The sequence below is a fragment of the Heliangelus exortis genome, chromosome 11, assembly GCF_036169615.1.
Source record: "Heliangelus exortis chromosome 11, bHelExo1.hap1, whole genome shotgun sequence".
In the NCBI taxonomy this organism is placed as follows: domain Eukaryota; kingdom Metazoa; phylum Chordata; class Aves; order Apodiformes; family Trochilidae; genus Heliangelus; species Heliangelus exortis.
The window spans coordinates 11,071,848-11,095,650 of record NC_092432.1 but is presented as its reverse complement, the minus strand read 5'-3'; the positions used below and the strand labels follow the sequence as shown (position 1 = coordinate 11,095,650).

The 23,803-nt window shown below is 53.5% G+C and overlaps 2 protein-coding genes across 8 annotated transcripts in view; one reads left to right on the top strand and one right to left on the bottom strand.

Annotated features, from left to right (window-relative positions):
* The window catches only part of LOC139800913 (dual oxidase 2-like), a 26,819-nt gene extending 6,960 nt beyond the window's left edge, over nt 1–19,859 (bottom strand). The window contains exons 1-18 of one of the 3 annotated variants that reach the window (XM_071754530.1): nt 19,454–19,859; nt 12,373–12,464; nt 11,755–11,838; nt 10,163–10,327; nt 8,900–9,087; nt 6,733–6,934; nt 6,197–6,363; nt 6,051–6,111; nt 5,867–5,963; nt 5,587–5,674; nt 5,145–5,247; nt 4,672–4,835; nt 4,141–4,307; nt 3,710–3,843; nt 2,441–2,578; nt 2,016–2,129; nt 1,249–1,451; nt 842–1,027 (exon numbers count right to left, since the gene is read on the bottom strand). In XM_071754530.1, coding sequence (XP_071610631.1) covers nt 842–1,027; nt 1,249–1,451; nt 2,016–2,129; nt 2,441–2,578; nt 3,710–3,843; nt 4,141–4,307; nt 4,672–4,835; nt 5,145–5,247; nt 5,587–5,674; nt 5,867–5,963; nt 6,051–6,111; nt 6,197–6,363; nt 6,733–6,934; nt 8,900–9,087; nt 10,163–10,327; nt 11,755–11,838; nt 12,373–12,418 — 2,307 coding nt within the window. In that variant the 5' untranslated portion in view covers nt 12,419–12,464; nt 19,454–19,859. Of the gene's footprint in view, nt 1–841; nt 1,028–1,248; nt 1,452–2,015; nt 2,130–2,440; nt 2,579–3,709; nt 3,844–4,140; nt 4,308–4,671; nt 4,836–5,144; nt 5,248–5,586; nt 5,675–5,866; nt 5,964–6,050; nt 6,112–6,196; nt 6,364–6,732; nt 6,935–8,899; nt 9,088–10,162; nt 10,328–11,754; nt 11,839–12,372; nt 12,465–14,933; nt 15,017–19,453 lie in introns of those variants that run through there. The other 2 variants (XM_071754532.1, XM_071754533.1) reach the window with 2 other exon arrangements.
* On the top strand, nt 14,953–23,803 carry DUOXA2 (dual oxidase maturation factor 2). Of its 5 annotated transcripts, none has more exons than XM_071754538.1 (8): nt 14,953–15,067; nt 15,419–15,569; nt 17,718–17,881; nt 18,022–18,079; nt 19,820–19,954; nt 20,148–20,361; nt 21,306–21,520; nt 23,036–23,803. In XM_071754538.1, exons 3-8 carry the CDS (start codon nt 17,735–17,737, stop codon nt 23,236–23,238), a joined length of 972 nt encoding a protein of 323 aa, XP_071610639.1. In that variant the 5' UTR covers nt 14,953–15,067; nt 15,419–15,569; nt 17,718–17,734; the 3' UTR covers nt 23,239–23,803. The 5 variants fall into 5 exon arrangements, with proteins under 5 accessions (XP_071610639.1, XP_071610638.1, XP_071610636.1 ...); XM_071754537.1 differs by lacking the exon at nt 14,953–15,067 and adding an exon at nt 16,261–16,341 and having other exon boundaries at nt 15,375–15,569; XM_071754535.1 differs by lacking the exon at nt 14,953–15,067 and having other exon boundaries at nt 15,375–15,569.

Sequence of the window (23,803 nt, the reverse complement as noted above, 5' to 3'; positions counted from 1 at the left end):
GGTAGATACCACGGGGAAGTCCCATGTCTCCCCAGCACTAATGTGACTTTCACACTGAACACCACTGACGGTTATGTAGACCTCAGTTACATCATCCTAGAATCGAAGTCTGGTTTAGGTTGGATGGGACCTTAAAGATTACCTAGTGCCACTCCCCTGCCAGAGGCAGGGTCACCTCTCACTAAACCAGGTTTCTCCAAGCCCCATCCAACCTGCCCCTGAACACTGCCAGGGATGGGGCAGCCACAGCTTCTCTGAGCAACCTGGGCCAGGGGCTCAGCACACATAGCAAATTTCTTCCTAATATCTCATCTCAATCTCCCTTCTTCCAGTTTGAAACTGTTCCCCCCTTGTCCCATCTCTTCAGTCCCTTGTCCAATGTCCCTTCCCAGCTTTTCTGGAGCCCCTTCAGGCACTGGAAGGTGCTCTCAGGTCTCTCTAGAGCCTTCTCTTCTCCAGGTTGAACAATCTGAACTCTCTCAGCCTGGCTCCAGAGCACAGATGCTTCAGCCCTCTGGTTGTCTTTGTGGCCTCCTTTGGACTCTTTCCAAAAGTTCCATGGCCGCCTTATGTTGGGAAACCCAGAACTGGACACAGCACTGCAGTGAGGGTTTCATAAGAGAGGAATAGAGGGGGAGAAGTCTCTTTGCAACTTCAGCCTTTATATCAACACGGCAGAATTCCCTTTGTCTTTTGCAAGGGAAAATGTCCCTTGGTCCTCGAAGTATTGGCTACTTTCTTTTGTATGGCTTAGGGAGAGCAGTAGTAGCACCACTCATTGCTTAACCAACAAAGAAATAACCTTCCTCTATGCATCAGAACCCACCACACCTCTACAGACCTGAGCAAACAGGTGCCTGAAGAAAGTCTCCAGAATTTGTTTCCTCTGCTTGTGGGTGACTGCCCGTTTCATCAGGCTCTGCTCCTTCATCTCAGACAGGTGCAGGTCAAGGCCACCCTCCTCCAAGCATCTTCGTAACTTGCCAATGAAGTTGCTCCTCTCCACCTCCTTGCTGAAAAGCAGCACCTGTCAAAGACCCCACCAAATGGCTGAGGCTTAGTTGGGATGGGAGGGCTGCTGCTCTCACCACAGTGGTTGCTCCATGGTATGAGCTGGACCTGGTGGTTCCTGGAAGGTCACAGCCACCTTTTGGGGACCGAGTCTGCTCCCAGTGCCCAGGACTGAGCAGCAAAGGATTGTGGAGGGTCCAGGGGAAGTCACTGTACCCCAGGCATCATGGTACTCACCAAGTCATACTCCTTGGGGCTCTTCAAGAGCAGGGCTTTGTTCCCTTTGTTGCTAGAGATGAACACCTCAACCCTTTCATAGGCTTTCAGGTTGATGATCCGGAGCACTGACCCTCTCCCATCCAGCACTTTGAGCATTTTGTCCGATTGGAGCTGAATGTAGACAGGAGATCTGTCTGTCTTGGGACCCTGCCACTCCATGGCTGATGGGAGAGACAGGACTCAGCTGGAGAGGGACATCTGCTGTCCTACTCATCCCAGCACCCCCTTCACCCAGATGAAGTTTGGGAGTGATTTTACGACGACTAAAAAGAAAAATTATCTCCCAGCTGCAAAGCTCAAGCACATAGACACAGGAGGATTTTTCCAGTGTCCAGAGTAAGAGGACACAGTCTCTGTCCTGGAGCTACTGGTGCAATGACTACACACAGGTTTCCTGTAGGTAAGGTGTGATCTGGAGAGGGCTAGAGTTGGAGGGTGACTCAGGTTGGAAGGGACTCAGGTTGGGAGGGTCTCTCACCCATCCTCCTGCCCAGAGTAGGGTCAGCTAGAGGGTCAGGCCAATCTGCTCAAGGTTTTAGCTGGCCAGAGCTTGGATAGGATGAAGACTGGACAACCTCTACCTGCTCCACTGCTGGAGTATCCTCAAATGGCATCTCCTTACCTCCGGTTTGGATATGAGCTCCAAGCCCAGGCCCACCCTAGTATTTGCCCCAACTTCAGCAGCAACACCAGACACCACCACAGGGTCAACAGTGCCACCTCACCAGGTATGACCTCGCCGGTCACCTCCCTCCTCATGCTGCAGCTCTGCTTCTTCTGCAGCTTCTTGAAATCTCTCTTGCGGAGAACAGCGACGATCCAGGCAACAAGCAGGGTAGCTGGGGACACGAAGGAGAAGGAGACAATGAGATACCACAAAGCTCCTTCCCATTTTGGCAGCATGAGCTGTGCCACTGGAGCAGACAGGGGGTTCTTTCTTTGCCCCCTCCTCCCCAGTTCAATGTTGCAGAGGTTTATTTAATGCTGGGCTGCTCCACAAAAGCCCATGGAAGCTCCCTCCTGCTTCCCAAGGAACCTGCCAGCTCAAGAACCTGAGGACTCAGCAGCTCCTGCTGGGGGGTGCTTGGTCCACAGACACTCAGTCCCTTGCTCCAGTAGAAGAGGAGATGGGGAAAGATAAATAGCAAACCTAAAGGCAGACAGCAGAGGACAATGATGATGATCACGAAGCCTGTGCCGCTGCCTTCAAAGTAGTCCAGCACTGTCATTGGTGTGCAGTTGGCCAGGTCTTGAGCTCTCAGCTGCTGGGGCTGAGGACATGGATCCCCTGCACGGGAAGAGAAAGGCTGTGAGTGCCATAGACCTTTTACCCATCTCACCTCCACTGTCCCAGGAACCTCTGCTGGTGGGATCCATTGCTGAGTAACCCAGGGAGCAGGCAAAACTGGGGTGCTTGGGTTAAACTCCAGATCTTAGGGCACAACCCTTTGCCTGCCATAGCAAAGCAAGCACAAAACTGGCCTCAGGCCCCCTTGCAGTTCATCACCATCACCTCTGAGCAAAAAGCACCCTGGGCCACAGCAAATTTGGGTTTAGAGCCTCTGCTCATCCAGATGAGGCAAAGCCAGGGAGTCCTCCTGGTGCAGTAACATGGAGCCAGGGGAACCACATTCCAGGGCTGGAATGTGTGCCAAATAATGTGTTGGGGAATGAGAAGGTTGTGGCAAGATCTCAAGAGGAAAAGACCTACTGCTGTGTTTGGCCACACCTGTCCCTGACCATGGCAACAAGATTTTTTTGGGTCCTAGCAGGGAGAGGAAAGCTAATTTCAAGGGTGGCACAGGCTGAGGGGTGCTCCTAGCCTTGCTGGGACACAAGCCCTGAGCTCTCTCTAGGCTGGTGCAGCTCAACCACACCTGCAGGAAGCCTGAGCAGCCCTTCCAGCACCTCTGGTTGACCATCAGCCCTGCTGGTGAAGCAGCCAGGCAGGAGTGGGCCCTGCAGTGCAGCACACAGGGCACACATTGGGCTGGTGCCACAGAAGGCAAAAGTAAGGGACTTGCACAGTTACTGCACACAGAGCTTAACTCATCTGCAGACTGTCACATTTTGGGTCACTCATCACTTTGAGGTGCAGACCCATGTGTGCTTGCATAGAGAAGGAGCCAGAGGAAGCATCAGTGAGGAGCATGAGGAGGGCAGAGGCTGAGTTTTAACCCCAGCACAACCTTCCAGAGCTCCTTCCAGGACTCACGGAATGCACATGCCTGGACTTCAGCCCTTCTTTCAACACCAGCCCTGTCCACCTTGCCTGCAAGCAACTCTTGTGTTTTGCACGAATCCTGCTGGCCCAGGGGCAGAGCAAGACACCAGGCTTGAGAAACAGCTTTCCCCATGTCACCAAGGTGGTTTTGCTCTTCTCCCTAACCTGCTGGTGCTGTTTGCAGGAAGCACTCACCCTTGCTCCAGGCAAACACGTGGAGCTGGAGGGCTGTGGAGTTGCCATCGGTGGAGTTGCTGTAGGTGACAGCAGCCAGGACATTGTGGAAGGTGGTGCCACGAATCTTCCTCGTTTCCTCCACTGTGAACATCCTGGGGGAGAAGATATGAGCCCAAGTGGTGGCCCCAGCTGTCACTGGCTGACAGCTCAGTGCCATGGACTAGGTACTACAGTGGCAGTGGGTTAAAGGTTGGACTTGATGATCTCAGAGGTCCTTTCCAACCCAAATGATTCTGTGATTCTCTGACAGCAGGAGGGATTCACTCCCTCTGCTGCTTTACAACCTGAGGAAGCTGGAGGATGTTTTCTGCCTCCAGCCCCAGTTTTCCTGTGTCACTTGGGGCTCAGAGAGCAGTGGGCAGCCTGCCAAACAGGGAAGAGGTGTTTACCCATTCTTGGTGTTTTCGAACCAAAACCTGTCACCATCTCTCAGGCGCACAAACTGGTCCAGGATGATGGCAGTGAAGAGGGAGCTGTTAGCCTGCAGCATCCCTCCGGGGAGCAGCTCCAGCCCAGACGTGTTGTTGCCATACAAGGCAGCGACCTCCTCCAGGACCTGGCCAGAAACAGCCACACAGCACACGTGTGAACAGAGGGAGAGCCTCAGGAGGAGCAAAGAATGTGCATTTCCCAAGTACATTTCCCAAGTATCCCATGTCCCTGGGCAGGGAGGTTGCTCAGCCCTATGCATCATTCCTAGAGCATCCCAGCTGCAGAAGGAGCAGAGCACCCAGCAGCACAGGAGCATAGCACTAGAGCAGGACACATTTATTCATGTCCCGCAGGCATGAAGATAAGCCAGAGCAGGATGTGCCCTGATATTCCTCTTCCTACATTGCTGGAGAAGCCAGTTACTGCTTGGACTGCCCCATCATCCTCTGACCCACACACCTCCCATGCCCAGCCCAATTCCCTGCTACCTGTTGCTCCAGGCCAGGGTTAATGTCCGACCAGTTCTGGAGAGGCGCCATCCCAAATCTCTCCAGGGCTTGGTTATAGGTGGGCAGGCCAAGGTCTCGGCCACGCTGAAGCCAGCTGGCCACGTAGTCAGTGCGGGAGTACTTCAGGGGCCCGTACCAGTAATCTGTGGGTGGATTTGAAGCAACACCAACAGTCACAGCTGCTAGCCTGGCTTTGTCTCTCTGCCATGGGCCATGCTGAACATGGATGTCATCTCCTTGCCCTTGCCAGGGTGGTCCCATGGATGCACTAAATGTGCCCCGCAGCCTAACTGCACCTCTGTTAACGAGGTTGAAGCTGGCCTGAGCATGTGGTTGGGTCATGGATCCCATCCCATGATCTTGTGGTCATCCTCCCCACGTGGGTCCCTGCACAGCCCCAGGAGAGCAGGTCCCCCACTGACACTGCAGCTGCTGCACAAGGGAGTGCAAACCTCGGAGATCTTCCACCACAATGTTGTCCTCCTGCTCTGCAATCTGTGAGCTCATCCCCCACAGCAGATTGTCCACGTCCTCTGCCTGCTGCAGCCCGGTGCTCTGAGGGGAGAGGGGAAGAGCAGGTGATTCCTTGCAGGACTGAGGATATGGGGCACCCCTACACCCCAGAACCACTGCCCAGAGGGTTGCAGACCCTGGGTGCAGGGGGACCAGGAACTTCTAGGCTCATTTTCTCCCCATCAGCTCAACCTTGAGGCTGAAGGTGGCACCTGGAGATGTGTGGATGGAGAGGCTCTCACACCTCATTTGGTGCTCATGCTCTGCACTGCATTTCCCTGCCAGACCCCTGTGGGGACCTCTGGAACATAAAGCAAGGAATGGGGTCCCCCCAGACCAGCCTGCCATGCCCTCAGGAACCCCCGGCTCCCTTTCCCATACCTCTCTGTTCCAGTAGCTGTTGCAGAGTCTCACTGCTGGGAACGAGCCCCTGGGGCTGGGCACTTTGGAGAAGTGGCACTGGGAGTCCCTGGAACAGCAGAGAAAGGGCTGGACCCACAGCCCCCAGCCAGGGCTGCCCTGAGCTGACAGGGCTTGGCTGTGCCAGTGAGGGGCAGGATGCAGGGAAGGGACAAAGACCATCCCCAGCCACGAGCCCTGCTTGGGCACCTCTTTCCCCAGCATGGGCACCACCCCTCCCAGCCTGGCTGGCTGTTCCTACCTCTTGTAGACACCTGGAGGCACCATGGTGGCCAGGAATTGCCACGCAGCTGCCATGAACTCTGGTGAGAGACTGGAGTCCAGGTGCTGCTGGTATCCTGCAGGGCAGCAGCCACAGTCCTTTCCCATCCCATTCCCTGACTCCCTTGGTCCCCCCACCCCCCACCACCCACTGTGCCCCTCACCTTGATACTCTGGGACACTTGTCCCCAGCAGGGTGGGCAGCCACTCATACAGCACGATGCTCTAGGGCACAGGGGAACTGGATCAGGGCCAGCGGATTCAGGGGTGCCAACAGAGCCAGGGGGAAGAGGGGTGTCCCATCCCTCACCTGGAAAGTGGCAATGACCCACTTGCGAGCGTGCTGGAAGAGGTCTTCATCAGACCAGGTGGGGTGCTCCTGGGCCAGCTTGGTGGCCAGGTAGTTGTGGTACCGAAACCAGGCAATGCTCTGGGCCTGCAGGAAGGGGTTCTCATTCCCCCAGGCACTCCCCAGGTCTGCAAGAGCCACCAGGACCATCAGCAGGGGATGCCACCCCTGGGGCTCACCTTGCCTCTTACTGGAGGGGCAGCCTGGACCAGCATCACCTCGTCCCCTCTCCCACCCTTCCTCCCCAGGGGGATCAACAGCTTGAGCCAGCAAGAAGCAGCTCCAGACCCCCAGCATAGCCCAAAGTTCAGGCAGGTGAAGAATTCAAAGCAAGCTGAGCAGGTTTATCTCAGTGGCAGCCCCAGAGGAGATGACTTGGGATCAGAGGCACCAGCACCCACCGGCCACTGCGTATTGACCAGGAAACACCCCCCCACCACCACCCCTGCTCACCATCAGGGACTGAGCCAAGCACCCACTGAGGGTGCCACCATTACCATAAATCCCCTGGGGACCACCCTGTCCTGTGGTGGGATCCAACGCCTTCCACATGGGGACCCTCCCGTCGGTTTCCCTCGGGAGGCGCCCACCAGGCCCTGATGCCAGGTGCCCCCCCGAGAAGCTCCTCAGGGCATCACTCCAGGAGTGAGAGGGGCCGTAGATGGAGCTGCCGTCCAGCCAGCCTGTCACCCTGTTGATCTAGAGCAGGCACAGGGAATGGGCATGAATGGATCCTGGGGGACGTCAGAAAAGTGAAAAAAAAAACCAAAACCCAACCAAAAAAAAAAAAGAAGTAAGTCTGAAAAGCCCCAGTCTGGCCCTCTTGGTCTTGCAAAACTGCCACCCCATCCCCTGTTTTAACAAGAGAGGTCAGGGCACATACATATACCCAGACGGTCTCTATGCAAAGTGCAGGAATTAGGGCCAGGTACAGGAAAAGAGCAGGTACAGGCTTTGCAAAGGTAGATTTTGGAGGGATCTTTTTTCTCTACTATTCTCGTCTCTGCACAAAGCAGACACATGTGAGTCCCTCTGTGGGCAAGACCAAGCAGGAAGGGGATGAAACCCATCACTGGGGATACTGGAATCTCTGGGGCTGTCCCCTCTGGGAAACTGTGTCCTGCCCCAGCAGTTTTCATGAAAAAATCAATTTTTTAGTCTGAAAACAGGCTGGAGTTCTCATTTTTCTAAGGTTTGAAATGCTGTTAAAAGCATCATTTACTCCTCTGGTTTCACCCTGGTTTGTCATGTGCAAGGTTCAGGGAGGGGGCATTTTGCTTTGGTGATTTTGATCAAGAAACTTTCCAGCAGGAAAGAAAAAACAGAAAGCACAGGAGTGTGGGAACACCCCCAGCCTCAGAAAAACAAAGAGAAATCGGAGGAAAAATCTTGATTTTTTTTTTTTTCTTCCAAATGACTGCCATCTCAAGAAGCTTTATAGCTTTATGGCCGTACCAGCTCTGCTTTATGATCTGTTATTAAAGATTAAGAGTCGGTGCCATAAAAAGCCCTGTGCTGTAATTACCGACCTTCTAGAAAGGCACAAGTGTATAAATCTGTTGAAGGCAGAAGTTGATGGCACTTTCACTAAAAAGGCTTATCTGAGTGATAACAAAAAAAAATTGTTTTACCTGACGCAGAAAGCCCAACCTTGGCTCATTTTGATTATGGTGATAAAAACTTTGGCAGCTAAAGAAGATGACAAATTTTCCTGCTTTCCCTTTTCCTTCTCCCTCCCTCCACAAACCCTGCAGGACACTCCAGTTTGCATTCAAAGAGATGACACAGGCAGATCCAGAGGAATTACGATCCCTTCAGCCAAGAAAAGCACTGGCTTTGAGCAACCACACACATGAACCTTGGAGGCTGGGCTTTGGGTTTATTTGCAGTTGGTTCTAAGCCTCAAGAGATGTGTGGGTTTAGAATCACAGAATCATAGAATTGGCTGGGATGGAAGGGACCTCAGAGATCATCAAGTCCAACCCTTGATCCACTCCCTCTGCAGTTCCCAGCCCATGGCACTGAGTGCCACATCCAGTCTCTTTTTAAATATCTCCAGGGATAGAGAATCCACTACTTCCCTGGGCAGCCCATTCCAATGTCTGATCACCCTCTCTGGAAAGAAATTCTTTCTAATGTCCAACCTAAACCTCCCCTGGCACAACTTCAGACCGTGCCCTCTTGTCTTGCTGAGAGTTGCCTGGGAAAAGAGACCAACCCCCCCCTGGCTCCAACCTCCTTTCAGGGAGTTGTAGAGAGTGATGAGGTCTCCCCTGAGCCTCCTCTTCTCCAGACTGAACAGCCCCAGCTCCCTCAGCCTCTCCTCATAGGATCTGTGCTCAAGTCCCTTCACCAGCCTAGTTGCCCTCCTTTGGACCTGCTCCAGGACCTCAATCTCCTTCCTGAGCTGAGGGGCCCAGAACTGGACACAGGTCTCAAGGTGTGGCCTGGGCCACATGTTCCCACACACCTGTGCTTTCTGTTTTTTCTTTCCTGCTGGAAAGTTTCTTGATCAAAAGAACACGTGGGTTTTTTCATTTTTAAGAAGCAGCGAGTGATGTCCCTTTATTTTTGCAAACACTGTCCTGGTTTCTACAGGTGACCAGTGTTGGATGAAGCGGAATGATGCAGAAAAAGGCAAAAAGCAAAACAACTGCTACTCACCTGTTCCCGGGGGCTATTGGGGCTCTGCCCCGTCTCCGTCGCCCAGTGGATGCGCTGGAAGGGCAGGACCACATCTCCAGTGCCTTCAGGGTCAAACACCGGGTCCCCAGGTGGGATGTGGATGTTCAGGAACTCAGCAGGGCATCCAGTTTTCTCTGTCCCCAGGATGTCTGAGAGCACGTGGAAACCTGCCAGAGACCCGAGCATGGTCAGCAGCTGGGATGACTGCCACCAGCACCTGGAGCAGGACATGATGCTGGGCAGCTAAGCCATACGTGGGCTGAAGGGACCACTTTGTGCAGCACAAATGGTTTCTTTCCTGGCTTCTCTGCTGGGTTGCTCCATGACTGCCAAAGTCACTCTGGGCTGGAGCCCGGATGTGCTGAGCCACAGCCCACAAGAACAGGGCTCCACGTGCCCCTGGCCAGACTTCACGAGTAGACTATGGTCATTCAGGAATGTCCATACTGGGGGGGAATGACCACCCAATTCAGGGTGGAGAAACTTAGTGGAGAAACTCTTTGAACTCTTGTTCAGAGATGACAGGCAGCAGACCATTTGCTGGGCCAGGAGCAAAGCTCTGCACTTAGCCACTAATTCCCTGAGCTCCTCCTCACCTGTCGCCTTCAAGGATAAGGGTTGCTGCTGATGCTGAGCCCGTTTGAGCTGTGGTGTGATGGGAAAAACCTACCTTCAGGGAGAAGGTAACCAGTCCTGCACCAGTGCCTGCTCCTCCTGTGGCCCATCCTGAGGTCAAGCACACCAACTTGGGTGGCCAGGGTCATGGTTGAACCTTATGTTGTATGGGGAGCTGATTGTCTCCACTTCTTTGACAAGTTCAGCTCATTCTCTCAACAAGCCAGGGCTATTTCCCACAGACAGACATCCCTGGGCTTGGAGACACTGCCAAGCTCCTGAGGAACATCAAAAACTGCTCCGACTTGCAGCAATTCTTCCCAGCAATCACCCACAGTGCAGCTCTTATCATATCTGTCAGGCATTTTGCAATGAGGTAACTTTTCCAAGAAAACAAACAAGGAAGTTCCCAAATGTATCAGCACCTGGGACAATTGCCAGAGGGCACTGAAAATTTCACACAAGCTCTCCTGGTTGCACAGAACTTCGGTATGGTGATACCCAAGAGTTTATCTTTCGGATATGGATCCGCGGTGGGTGGGGAGATGTCCAATGGGGTGAGAAAACTGAAAATTTTTCTACCCAGACCAACCTTTTTCCCACCTGTTGCCATGCCACTGGTCTTACCAAAAAACACAGCCAGCACAGTTGTGTTCCTGCGGGAGGGCAGTCCTGAGGGTCCCCTTGCCACCACGTTGCTGAGCTGGCGAGCATTGGGCACGTGGGGCTCCTGCAGTGCCTGGTAGACCCCATCCGCGTAGTTGGCGGGCAGGAGACGCAGCAGCCTGGCACCTGCAGCACCAAAGCAACATGGCATGGGCCTGGTGGCATCTGACAGATGGGACACCCCTCCCTCATCTCTCCAAGACCAGGTTGGATGGGGCTTGGAGCAGCCTGATCTAGCGGAAGGTGTCCCTGACCATGGCAGGGGATTGGAACTGGATGAGGTCTAAGGTGCTTTCTGACCCAAACCAGTCTGGGATTCTATGATTCTATAGCAAAGAAGGGATTCTCCATGGGAATATTCCCTTCCAGGTGTCCTTCTCTGGTCCACGTGCAGCCCCATTGCCTCACTGGAGTGACGTTAAGCTGCCCGGGCTGACTGTGCAATCCTGCACAAGTGTGGGAAATGCCAGGACCATAGGAAACAGGAGAGGGAGCAGCTGGCGAAGCAGAGACACAAGGGAAAAATGGGAGAGAAACACCCTGACTTCAAACCCACTGTCTGTCCCATAACTGAAGAGCCCAGAGACAGGAGGTTGTTTCTCACTGACAAGTGAGCTTGTTTTGAAAAACTCTTCACCAGCCTGGTGGGCTTCACTTGCAGGAGCTCCCCAGAGCTGGGGGAAACCCCGACTGACTGGCTTAGTTTCTATAGGGTCACTTCCAAATATTAGGGTCTGATCTGTCTGCTCTGGAAGAGAGAGATCTTATCTGTCAGGGACCTGCTGGATCTCCCTAGCAGGCTGTGGTGTAACCGAAAGGCTGATTGATGACACACATGTCACGTTGAGGAGCCATCCTGATTCCCAGGAAGCTGTGTAATTGCCACCACCCCTTGTGTCACCTGTAGGTGACCGGTTGGGGCTGCGGGAAACAGGGAGATTAATAACCTTCAATAGTTTAGATTAAATCCCATCTGATCTGCCCAGCTCCCAGTACAGACCAGGCCATGCTGCACAGCAGCCCAGCAGCACAGTCTCTGTCTGGTGCAGGGAAGAAAAGCTACAGCATTCCTGGACCACGGACTCTTCTGTCTCTGGCCCTGTGTGGAATGCTGCTTGGAACTGCAGGCTAAAGATGCCTTTTCCCAGCTCTGGGATCCCTGACCACCTACTGAAACACCTACTGGGAAAAGCTGGGTCCTTCCCATCTTGGATCATTAAATGGCCCTGCAAAGGCACAGCTCTGCTCAGGGATAGATCCAACACCAGCACAACCTGCAGATGGTGGCTGGACAGCAGGTGAAAATGGCAAGGCCTGGACATGGGAGGCAAAGCTGGGCTGCTTGGACCCTCCAGACTGCTCTAAGGGGGCTCTTAGCCTCCTCCAGGAACGTGCCTTGGGTACAAGCAGCCACCTCTCAAGGCCATGGGAGATGTCACTGCCTGGTCACCTGCAAGGTGCAGGCTGGAGTCAGAAAGGGTTTCTCTCTCAGTTGCAAAGCAAGTGGCAGCTCTCCCTGACCCATCATCCCCACCCCCAGGCTTGGCACTCACCCACGGAGCCATGGCTGTGGTGCAGGAGGTTGTTGTACCATCCATCATAGCGCTGCACCTCCCAGGAGATGCTCTCCTGGGCTCCTGGAAGAGATCAGACTTGGTGAGAAGAAAAGCAGAATGCATGAAACAAGCTTCTGCATTACAGAATGATGTCAGTATTGTGATATTTCCCAATACTCTTTCTGAAACTTTCTGTACAAACACTTTTTTAGACAAGTATTGCACTCCTTTTGAGGGACAAGCAATGTCTGCAAGTAGAAATTCATTCTTGTCATCCAGATGTCCCAAAAACAATTTCTGTCCTCCACCAGTCTGCTCCCAAAGGATCTACATTTTTCCCCTTAACTTTATCCTTTTTCTGGTTTTACTGTAATATTAGCAAGAAGCTCCAGTTCCTGGTTACAAGCTGTTTACACCTATAAACAGTAGAAGGTGAGTCTCCCAGCCTGCAGGCTCTGCAGCCTCAGCATTTTGCTCCATTTTCTTCTTACCTCAGCCCAAACTGAATCATCCTCTTCTCTCATCTGTTGCCCCATGAGTTAAGAGGAAATTCCTCTGAAGACAGAAACAATCCAGAGTCTCCCCTTGCATCCCCTTCCCACAAATTGTACTTACTCCCCAAGCTCCACGTCACCAGCAGAACCACGACCAAATTCAACATAGTCTTTGTGGGCTGCACTGGCCACAGGGTCCCTGGAAGCAGTGACCTGCAAAAAGGGAGGAGAAGGAGGGAGCTGGAGGGTTGCCAAAAGCTGTAGCATTGAGCCCCTTTCAGCTTTTCCTACTTTGCTCTGTCACAAGCCAAAGTCAAGGGTTTTGTTTCCTTTTCTTTTTTTTTTTTTTTTTCTTTTTTTTATTAAAGCTTAAAGAAATTATGGTTTCCTGGAAGTGTTGAAGGCCAGGCTTGGAGCAACCTGGTCTAGTGGGAGGAGGGTTGGAACTGGATGATCTTTAAGGTCTCTTCCATCCCACCTAGGACTCCAAGGTTTCAGAAAGGCTTTGCCAGCAGCTCTGTAGGTTTGATTTCTGAGTTACTGGGAATCACAGCTGGGATTTGTTCACTCAAAACCACCTGTGGCCCAAATTGTAAAACGTGAGTCACCGACTAGACCATCCACTTGGCAAAAGAAGTGGTTTGACCTTTAAACAGTGTTCCTCAGGCTCGCATTAGCCGCATTCATAAACCTGAATGCTCATTGCCAGGTTGTGAGGATGGCGTTTCCCTTGTTTTTAATTTCCAGAGATGTCTGTAGATTTCCAAGATGTTTCTCAGGAAGTGACATTTCCACTTTCCCTCCCTGTCACAGCAACTCGCCTTGCACACTACACCTCACAAAACGTTGTTATGGGCCAACAGCTTTGTTAGGTTTCCATAACATGGCTTGAACATCAAACATTAAACCTCTGCACTGGTTGCCTTTTTGGTTCTGGCCTCAGCTCCAAGTTATCCAAGATTTTTCAGCTTTGTCTGGGAACCTCCTCACAGAGCAGCCCTTGCAGGAGGCACTCAAGAAGAACGTGGCCAAGGAAGATGGGCATCTCATGAGTGGCACTCAGCTGTCCCACAAACTCCTTTCCCATGCTTCAGCTTCCTCATGTTGCTCACCCCATGTGTTGAGAACCAGTTGCCAGGCTTCTCCAGGAAGAAATCCTGCTCTCCTACCTGCCTCCCAAATCCTACAAACCATCTGGGGGGTCCTTTGCTTGATGTAATGACACCAGACTGACCTTGGAAGCCCATGGTGCAAGTGGGCAAGGGAAAGCTCTGCAAGCTTGGATTAGTTCCACAGACTTGTCAAGCTTGCCAGAAATTTTGTAATTTCTTATGAGCCCTCCCATCTCTGCTTTTCCACAGGTTCCCTGTGACACCGTTTGGAAAGTCATTCCCTCTTTCTGCACTGGCTGGAATCAAGCACCCATTTCCCCAGCTTTATCTTCTATCAGAGACGATCCCTGTGCCTTATCAAGGTCTGGAGTTTCACACCCCTCTCTGCTGCAGCAAGTGCAAACACATAGCTTGCCCCAGAGCAAGGAGCTCTTACTCCACCTGATCTCAGCAGATTTGCCTCCCCTAGAGTTAGAGCTTTGGCCTCCAAATATCTCCTGAGCTCTCCTCAGAGCCTCATCTCAACTGGGACTGTGGGACCCATCAGAGAGCAGCAGCCTCACTGCAGAACTTGGTGTGATCACACAGGTAGAGGAAAGGAGTTTCAAGGCATTCAAGAAGCTTGGAACCTGAGCCCTATGGTCCTTGTTATCCACAGTTTATTTCTAGCTCTGCCCAGTGCTGGTGAGACTTCCTGGGGGACTGCCATCTTCTCCCATCAGCCAGCCAGCCCTGGGCTATCAGAACAGGCTGCACTTCCCCAGCCCTGGCTGGCAGCCAGAACATCCTCAATATATGTGCAGGCTATGGACACAGGGACCAGCGATGACTCCAATTGTCCCCACCTGGCAACACCCCCGGGGCCAGGTGCCCCAGTGTCACCACAGTGCACAGCAGGGACTCCCTCTCTTCCTGTCCCCACGGTGCCCCTGCCCATGCAGTGCTGCGGAGCCGCTCCTGCACAGGCAGGGATGTGCGTGGCTCCACCGCACCCTGCAGGTGAGGACATGCATGACCCATCCCACCGTGTCCTCACGCATGATCCAGATACCCCTTTGTTCTCCAGGCAGGCAGGGACATGGGTGGCCTCAGCCTCCTGGTGCCCCGGGCAGGCAGGCAGAGATATCAATGGCCCTGGCTTCTTGGGACCCCCATGCAGATGGGGACGTGTACCCGCATCTCATCCTTCACCCTGTCCCCCTAGGCGGGTGGGGATAGCCCTGCTATCCCATGCAGGAGTGTGTGTGTGGGATCGTGATCCCATCCCACGCAGTTCACCACAAGGGAAAGAAACGCGTGTCCCGATCCCTTCTGCCACCCCTCCCCCCCGCCCTCCGCACGACCCCATTTGTCCCCTAAAACGGAGACGGGAGCAGCACGACCCCTGCCCCCTCCACGGACGACACCGCTCGCATCCCGACCCCCCGCAGATAGCGGGTCCCTGACCCCCACGAGGGAAGGGACACACACGTGCCGCCCCTCCACGCAAGAGCAGACAACGTGTGTCGCCGACTCCCCGGACACCCCCCACGCACTCGGGGACACGCGTGCCGGCGGTCGCGGCGCTCACCTGGGCGCGGAGCTGCGGGCAGTGCGGCGGGGCGGGCCGCGGCGGCATTTACATCGGCTCCGCACCCGCCGCCGCTTATAAGAGCGCGGTGCGGGCCGGGGCCACCCGATGCCGCCGCCGCCACCGTCAGGTAGGTGGGTGGGAAAGATCCGCCAGCCCCCGCACCGCACCGCCCCAGCCCACCGCCCCCCAGCCGCCTCCCCTCCCGCGGGGAGCCCCGAGTCTGTCCCAGCCCTTGGCGGGCTCCGGGGCGCGGGGTGCTCACGTCGGCTGAGGGGTTCCGGCCAGGCAAGGATGGGGACGAGTTAACCCGGAGGTTTTTACTGTCCCGATTTGACTCTCGCAGGGGCAGGGAAGTGCGAGGGAATCCGCCATCGTCGCCCCCCCACCCACCTCCCCCCCCACCTGCTCCCCACCTCCCCCACCCGTTTTCCCCCCTCCCATCCCTGAACTGCAGCTCTGATCATTCGGTTTCTAGGGGACAGGATTGTCCTTTCCTTGTTCCAATGGAAAATACCAATCTGAAGCCCCAAGCAACCCAACCGAGGACTACTGTTGGCTCTGCTGAGAGAAGGTTTTGGGTGGGCACTTCCACGAGGTCTCCTCCAACTTGATTTATTCTGGGACAGGATTTCTGTAAGTAGAAACTGCTGGAGGTTGGGCAAACTTTCTGCCTCCTTTGCCCTTGCTGGTTTAAAAGATTTTAGAATTCAAAATAATTTAAAAGGTAATTTTTAATATTTTTACTAATTTAGAAGTTGTCCATTTCTTCTAAATTACTGATCTTTCATTAAAGATGTCTCAAGTCTTTTCCCTTGCCATGCATTGTGACAGGGGGTCACATCCTCCTCTGCATGGAAGATATTTTCCAAGGAGGAACAACCTCAGTTTCTCCTGCCTTGAGCTGCAGGCACCAGTTTTCCACTTCAAATATTCAAAAATGCCAAGGACCTGGTCTCCTTTCTGTGCAGGGAAGACATCAACAGAAAGAGTTGTTTCCCTGGAAACCCTCTGTAAAATTACCCCCAGAAGTTACAAAGTGTAGAGAGCAGTGCAAATATCCCTTGATATTGTCTGAAACCTAAATTTATGTTGTAACAAGCAGCGTTTTCCTCATTACCTTCTGTTTTTTCAGTTGTTACTTATTTTTTATCTGATTTTAGCTGCAGAGAGTTTCTTTTTGGTGAATACATGTTTGGAAATCATTCGTTCCCTCATAACATCTCACAGGAAATTAAGGCAAAGATGTAATGAATCCAGTGGAGTTCAGGCTATTAAGATTTCACTTGTCCTGGGTTGAAAGATTCATTTAGTTCTTCTCCTCCAGCCACTCAGACTTTGGATGCTGCAGCTGGACTTCAGTCCCACACCGTAGCATCAGGACTCAATTACAGCTCTTGTTTGCCAGGTAACCACAGCAGGAATGATGGTTGCCCCTCTCCGGGCTTGGCATTCCAGGGAAATATCCTGAAACGGTTACAGCAAAATAGGGCAAAGCAAGATTTGTAAGTGCCCAAGAGCTCTGCTATTCTGGAGCAGAGAAGCAAGATGAGGGCAGGTCTAGATCAGTTGTGAGCCCGTTGCACAAACCCTGTCTCTGCTGAATCGTTTGCTGTAATGAGACTGGACAGAGAATTACTCTGAAACCAAATATGTCTTTTTGCATTGAAAAGTGACTTCAGCTGCCCAGGTAAATTAGTTCAATAAGATCCTTATTGTAATTTCCTCACCCACTTCTAGGGATTTGGGATTTTTTGTGGCTGAATTGCTCTAGGTTGGATCTTAACCTAAAATCACAAATAATGCTGCTTTCAGAAAACAAGAATAAAATCAACTGCTCCATGCAGGGACAGAATGAAATTGTATTTGGTCTTGAGTCATACTAGCTCTGGTGTTCCTTGACTTTAGAAGACTTCCCAGGGCAGCCACACACAGAGATGCTATTAAATATATTAAATAAGGAGAATAAAAGGACCAAGCATGTAATCAGTTTTGGTAGAAAAGATTTAACCTGGGAGGGTGGGAAGCTTTGTAATTGCTGGAACTGAAGCGTCGGTGGGAGTTCAAAACCATCTGTGGAAATTATACGTGTCATCTGCCATTTGATGTCATGTAACTCAGTTTTCTTTAGCCTTGGGTTGTGCTCCTTGGACCCACATCTCGTTTCTAGGGCTTGTTTCCTGGCCCCTCTGGACCAAGAGCAGAAATGCTCCTCCCTCCCCGGACCATACTTTTGCAGCTCCTGGGGAAAAGCCTCTTTGGGGAGAGGGGGTGGAAATTGGGGTGATTTGCTTTGTTCTTCCTGCTCATGGTGGCCCCTGGCTGGGGATAAAATCACCACTGTGAAATCAGGGTTCTCAGGGATTCCCTGTCATTTTGGAGGAAGGCTGCATATGCCAGTGGTTTCCAGATCGTAGACTTACTCTAAGGGTGCACCACAAAGTGGAAAGCCCTGGCTTGACCTCCTGGAACAGAAGACATGGTTCTGTCCTCAGGGAAGCTGCTTGACAGATTTCTGATCCTGGGCTGCTCCTCAAGCTACAGCAAGACAGCAGCTTGTGATTCCCCACTCTGCCACAGGTTCTGCTGGCCAGTGGAGCCCTGCTCCAGGCACCTCCTCTCCTCCACCAAGGGCTGGGGAGTGTTTCACCCTGCCTGCTTCCTTGCAGTGTCACATTTCCTCGTTCCCTCTGGGGAGTTTTGCGGTGGACCTCTTGCAGCTGGTTATTCCAGAGCTGAGCTGGGGCTGGCCACATCACTGCTGTCACCGTCTCCCTCCTGCAGGCTGCCAGGGGTGCGGGATGACTCTCTTTGATGGCGTCTACCCCTTCTACCTGCAGCAGAGGAAGGCTGCAGTGTTTGATGTCAGCACCATCATCGTGATCGTGGTCTTCCTGACGTTTGCCTGCAGCTTCCTGCTCATCATCCCAGGCATCCGCGGATGGGCGGTGGGTGACCCCTCTCCCCGGGGATACCCATTTGCTCCTCGCGTTTTGGAAGCTGGGACGCTCTGGGTTGGTTCGGGGTGAGGCAGGAGAACAGCCAGGACTGTTCTTCCACTCCTGAGGTCCCACTTCTCTCCCCGCAGAGGCTGTACTGGACACTCCGGGTTCTCCTCAGCCTCGTCGTGGGAGTGGTGATTGTCGGTAAGTGCTGGACGGCCCTTGGGGGGTGGGTCTGGGGGCAGGATCACAGAAAGGGCTGTGCCTGGCAAAGGCGAGCTGGTGGTCACAGACCCTCTGCCCAGCCCGTGCTCTGCTAAGAAGTCACACAGCTTCCCAAAAGGGCTTCGTCACCCCTGGCGTGGGGGTTGAGAGCACGTGGGGGTGCCCGTGGTCACCTCTGGATCGAGAAGGAACTTCGGTTGCTGTGACTGTGCCACAGAGGTGCAGCAGCTCCAGCTCGGGTAGGCTGCACGGTCCCGTGTTCCTCTGGCTGGCCACATCCTCCCGAGCTGCTGAGGGAGCTCAGCTCAGCAGCTCAGGCCGTGGCCAGGCACGCAGGGAGGGTGAGAGAAGCCTTGCAGTGACCTGCAGAGAGCAGGCTGAAATAAAACACAGGCAAGGCAGAAGTGTGGGGGGTAGGGGTGGTAATAAGGACCTTCCAAGGAGCCAGGCAGGAGAAGATGGAGAGGATTTGGTTGAGAATAATTCAGAAAATCTCCTGTAATACTGTCTGAAGCTGGGAACCAGGTTGTGGGATTTCCAACTTGGACAGGGCAAGAGGGTGTGTAAATAAAAGAGGTACTGAGGGGATAGAAGGTGCCAGCTGGGGAGAGCTGCCAGCCTTGAGCTTGAATCAAAGAAACTTCTGCTGTGAAGGGCAGGGCCAAGGACAAAACTTTTTGGAGAGGGATGATGAAGCCCAGGATGAACGACTCAACCCTTAATATGACCAGAAGGAGCAGACATCCAGGCTGTAACCAGCTGCTGGACTCTGCCAGTTGACACACAAGCCAGTCCTGGTGCTGGGAGATGCCACCAGAGCTGCCCAGGAAGATGGTACCAGGATGGAGGGGGTAGGTGAGCAGAGATCAAGGTTTGACCAGCTCAGCCCTGGGGAGCCATCTGGCACCACTCTCCTTACAAGGATGCAGCCGGGTGCTGCTTGGGCACACAGGAGGAATTAGTTGTTTTAAAGCCAGTGCTGGGGGTTCTGGCTGGCGGCAGCAGGACACGCTCCACCCTGCAGCTAGAAAACGTTCCTGCAGAGCTGCTACTGGATCACTGCTCTCACAAGTTGATTCAAGCAGCTGAACTTATTTTCAGGCAGGTTGAAAGGTCGTGTTTGGCCTGAGATTAAATCACTGCCTTCACTTTCAGTGAATTAAGGAAACGAAGCCCACCACAAAGCGAAAGTGTGTCAGAAAAAGACAGTTTGTTCCAAAAATCATGTACCAGAAAAGCTTCTGTTTCTGGCACTTACCAGCTCTCTCTACCGGCTCTGTCTGTCTGTCTGTCTTCTTCACTGCTGCCTAGAAGTGCAGTCTAGGGACCTCAATATTTAGCAATGAAACTCACCCCTGTTCCTGAGGCTGAGGAAGTGGCTCATCTCCCAGACCTGTCCCTGGGGGCTGCGGTGCTCACCACGGTGGGACCTTGCAGGGAAGTCCCGGAGAGGATGTCCCAGGAGTAATCAGGTCATAGGGTTCGTCACTGGGGATCTGAGCTCACCCACTCCTGGATCAAGGGAGTGGATGCTCCACAGGGGGAGGACAGGTGAGCTCTGCCAGGGCGTGGGAGCTGGTTGAGGCATGTCCTGGTGGCTGATTCAGCTGTCCCAGCCTCCCTACACTCCCTGCAGTGCCACACCATTCCTCAGCCCCCTCCAGCACAGCAAAGCCTGAGACTGCCCCTCTCTAAGCCCTGCTATCCTTTTCCTGGCAGCCGTCCACTTCACGGGGGACTGGGAGACCGGGTGGGTGACAGCAAACACCTCCTACAAGTCCTTCAGCAGAGCCCTGGTGAACGTGGACATTGGGCTTCACGTCGGCCTGGCGGGGGTGAACATCACACTTGTGGGTGAGCACAAAATCCCCCTCTGCAGCTCTGGAGCAGTCACAGCTCCGGGACAAGTGCCCTGTGGGTGGCATTGGTCTGTGTGGGGGTTCCTGGGGTGTCCTGTGTTCCCGTGGGGGGTTCCTGTCCCTGGGGTGCCCCTGGCTGGTAGGGTCCAGGCTGTGGGGACAGGACCTCAGTCTTCTCCCTCTGGCAGGAAACCCGGTGAATCAGCTCAATGAAACCATCAGCTACAACGAGCACTTTGCCTGGAGTTTCAGTGCTGACTACGACCACAGCTACAGTGCAGGCCTGGAGAAGGGGCTGCCCAGCCCCATCCTCTACGTGGCAGAGAAGTTCAGCAGGCAAAGCCCCTGCAGTGTGCACGGGCAGTACCGCATCTCCAGCCACTACGCATCAGCCATGCTCTGGTGAGCTTTTCTCTCTTGTTGCAGGCAGGAGAGACACAAGGATGTGGGAAAGGCTTTGCTGCCCTTCCCCATAGGAAAGCAATGTGTCTAGATGGGCCTCTGCAAGGTCTGCAGTCAAAACAGTGGCCCTGTAGGTGCCTTTGGGTGAGCAGATAAGAGGTGGTGACACAGGAGAGAGGAACGTGGTACAGATCCCTACTGTGATGTGGGGATGATGGCAGTGGTCCATCCCCATGAAGGGAGTTGGAGCTGTTTAGTCTGGAGAAGGAGAGGCTCAGGGGACACCTCATCATTTTCTACAACTCCCTGAAAGGAGGTTGGAGCCAGGGGGGGGTCAGTCGCTTCTTCCAAGTAGCTACCAGTAAGACAAGAGGACATGGCCTTAAGCTCTGCCAGGGGAGGTTTAGCTTAGATATTAGGAAGGAATTCTTTCCAGAGAGGGTGATCAGGCATTGGAATGGGCTGCCCAGGGAGGTGGTGGATTCTCCATCCCTGAAGGTTTTTAAAAACAGAGAGGAGGTGGCACTTGGTGCCAAGGAGAGTTGTCCTGGTGGTACCACAGAACAAGAGCTCCTGGTGCATAGCTGAAAGCTTTTCCTGTTACCCACCTCCTGAGACAAGTTCAGAGCTACTGCAAATGACTTGCACGTGCTCCTGCAACTACCCCAGCCCTGCATGCTGCTCTGTGGGGTCTGCATTGCCCAGCATGTGGAAGGGTGGGGACCTGAGATGGTCCTGATAGTGAGTGGGATGCTGTGGCCTGCTACAGTCTGTGTGCTAAGCAAGGGGAACAGGAAATCGGGGGTGACTGCAGCCTGCCCACAGAGCTTCTTCACCTCATCAGTGCAACCTGGATCCCACATTACACCTTCCACATTAAAATCTTCACATGGAGCTTCCTAACCCATGGCACAGCTCATCTGTTGTTCTTCCCTTGTCTCCAGGGTGGCCTTTTGCACTTGGCTCATCTCCAACATGCTCTTCTCCATGCCCGTCCCAGTCTATGGAGGCTACATGCTGCTGGTCACAGGAGCCTTCATGATCTTCTCTTTGCTCTCATTTTCCACTGTGAGGAACTCCTTGATGTGCCCAATCCACTTTGGGACCTCAGTCCTGCACACAGGCTTTGGGGGATCTTTCTGGCTCACACTAGCAATTGGTAAGGACACCAAACTACACCAGGGCACATCACTGTGTCCCTCTGGGGGGGACAGGAGTCGTGGTGCCTTCTCTCCTGACGTGCAGGTGAGAGAGCTGGGATGGAGTCTACCTGGACTTCAGCAAAGCCTTTGTCACCTTCTCCCATAGCATTCTCCTGAAAAAGCTGTCAGCCCATGGGAGGGCCACCAGAGAGTGGTGCTGAATGGTGCTGCATCCAACTTGTGGCCACGGTGTCCCCCAGGGATCAGTGTTGGGCCCAGTTCTGTTTAATATCTTCATCAATGATTTAGATGAGGGGATTGAGTCCACAATTAGCAAATTCTCAGATGACACTAAGCTGGGGGTAAATATGGGCCAGCTGGAAGGCAGGAGGGCTCTGCAGAGGGACCTGGACAGACTGGAGAGTTGGGCTGATTCCAGTGGGATGAGGTTCAACACAACAACCCCATGGGGAGCTCCAGGCTGGGCACAGAGTGGCAGAAAGGGACCTGGGAGTCTGGATTGCCAGGAAGCTGAACAGGAGCCAGCAGTGTGCCCAGGTGGCCAAGAAGGCCAATGGCATCCTGGCCTGGATCAGGAACAGCGTGGCCAGCAGGTCCAGGGAAGGGATTCTGCCCCTGTGCTCAGCCCTGGGGAGGCCACAGCTTGAGTCCTGTGTCCAGTTCTGGGCCCCTCAGCTCAGGAAGGAGATTGAGGTGCTGGAGCAGGTCCAGAGAAGAGCAAGGAGGCTGTGAAGGGATCCAGCACAAGTCCTGTGAGGAAGGGATGAGGGAGCTGGGGGTGTTCAGGCTGGAGAAGAGGAAGCTCAGGGGAGAATCATCACTCTCTACAACTCCCTGAAAGGAGACTGGAGCCGGGGGGGGTCAGTCGATTCTTCCAAGTAGCTACCAGTAAGACAGGAGGGCTTATTTCTGGTCAGAGCTTTAGCTCTGCCAGGGGAGGTTTAGGTTGGATATTAGGAAGAAATTCTCTCCAGAGAGGGTGATCAGGCATTGGAATGGGCTGCCTAGGGAAGTGGTGGATTCTCTGTCCCTGGAGGTTTTTTAAGAAGAGACTGAATGTGGCACTGAGTGCCATGGGCTGGGAACCACAGTGATAGTGGATTAAGGGTTGGACTTGATGATCTCAGAGGTCCTTTCCAACCCATTTGATTCTGTGATTCTGAGAGCAGTTCACCAGAGCCCCAGCCTGTGCCTTGGTGAAGCAGATCCCAGCAGAGATGAGGAAAGGGTTGGCAGGAGGGGGAGCACCATCCTCATCTCAAAGGTGATGGAGGGATTTTTTTAGTCCCTGAGGTGCAGTAACACAAGGAGACAGAGATCATTTGCCAGGGTTTTAAGATGTATGCCAGGGTTTTAAGATGTTTAGCACAGCAACTGAGGCCACCTCATAGAGGAGAAGGCTGCCTTCCATAAGAGGAGGCCGTGTTCTCCTGGCAGGGGACCATCAGAGGGGGGGTGTGGGGTGGGAAGTGCTGGCTCTCATAGCACTCGCAGAACACATTGTCTCCCAGGTTTGCTCTGTTTCTTGGCTGGGGTCACTGTTGTCACACTGCACTACTTCAGCTTGGACCTACTGAAAACTTTCTTTGATCTCCGGGAGGACAAAGTGGAGGATTATCAGGAGATGATGACTGAAGTGTATGTCACCCCTCGTTTTCCGAACAAAGAAATGCCTCCTTCTCAGCCCCCCGGACTCAGCCTCAACAGCATCTAGAAGAAAGTTTTTCCAACTCCTTCCCTGAAGGTGCCCCTGAAAGGGCAGATCACAAACCCTTCTTGATGTCCCCAGGGACTTATTTCCCCACCCAGCTGCCTCTGAGGAGCGCCCAAGCCCAGGCTGGGTGCCTCCTTGCTGAGAAGTACCTTTGCAGACTCCATCTCCTTGACCATGCCCTCTGGCAGAGGGAGTTGGCAAAGAGCAGCTCACAGCCCTGGCCACTTAACCTGCATGCTCACCTGGAGCTCCATCCCAGCAGAAATTCCCATCCTACTCCATACCCAGGCCCCACTGGTGACTCAGTGAGTCTCCAGTGGGCACCCAGAACCACCCCAGACACTGAGCTCACTGGGGAGCACCCATGGCTCCTAAAGCCAGTGATTAAACCTGCTCATTTCTTCCTCAAACACTGACATTAGCACAGACCTTTAGATGTAGGTAGGAAAGCCAGGAACAGATTCAGATCCCATCAGGCTGGGTGCTGCTGGATGAGCAAGAGCAAAAAAGCTGCTCCAGAAATCAAGACTAAGTGAACACGTGATGGAGCTTGTCTGGGGAGGGA

Bases quoted from the DNA above. Each gene is read 5' to 3' on its own strand.
- DUOXA2 (XM_071754538.1), top strand. From the start codon at position 17,735: ATGACTCTCTTTGATGGCGTCTACCCCTTCTACCTGCAGCAGAGGAAG. The intron at 18,080-19,819 runs GTAAGTGCTGGA...TTTTCCTGGCAG, and splicing joins CGTGGGAGTGGTGATTGTCG to CCGTCCACTTCACGGGGGAC. The intron at 21,521-23,035 runs GTAAGGACACCA...ATTGTCTCCCAG, and splicing joins CTGGCTCACACTAGCAATTG to GTTTGCTCTGTTTCTTGGCT.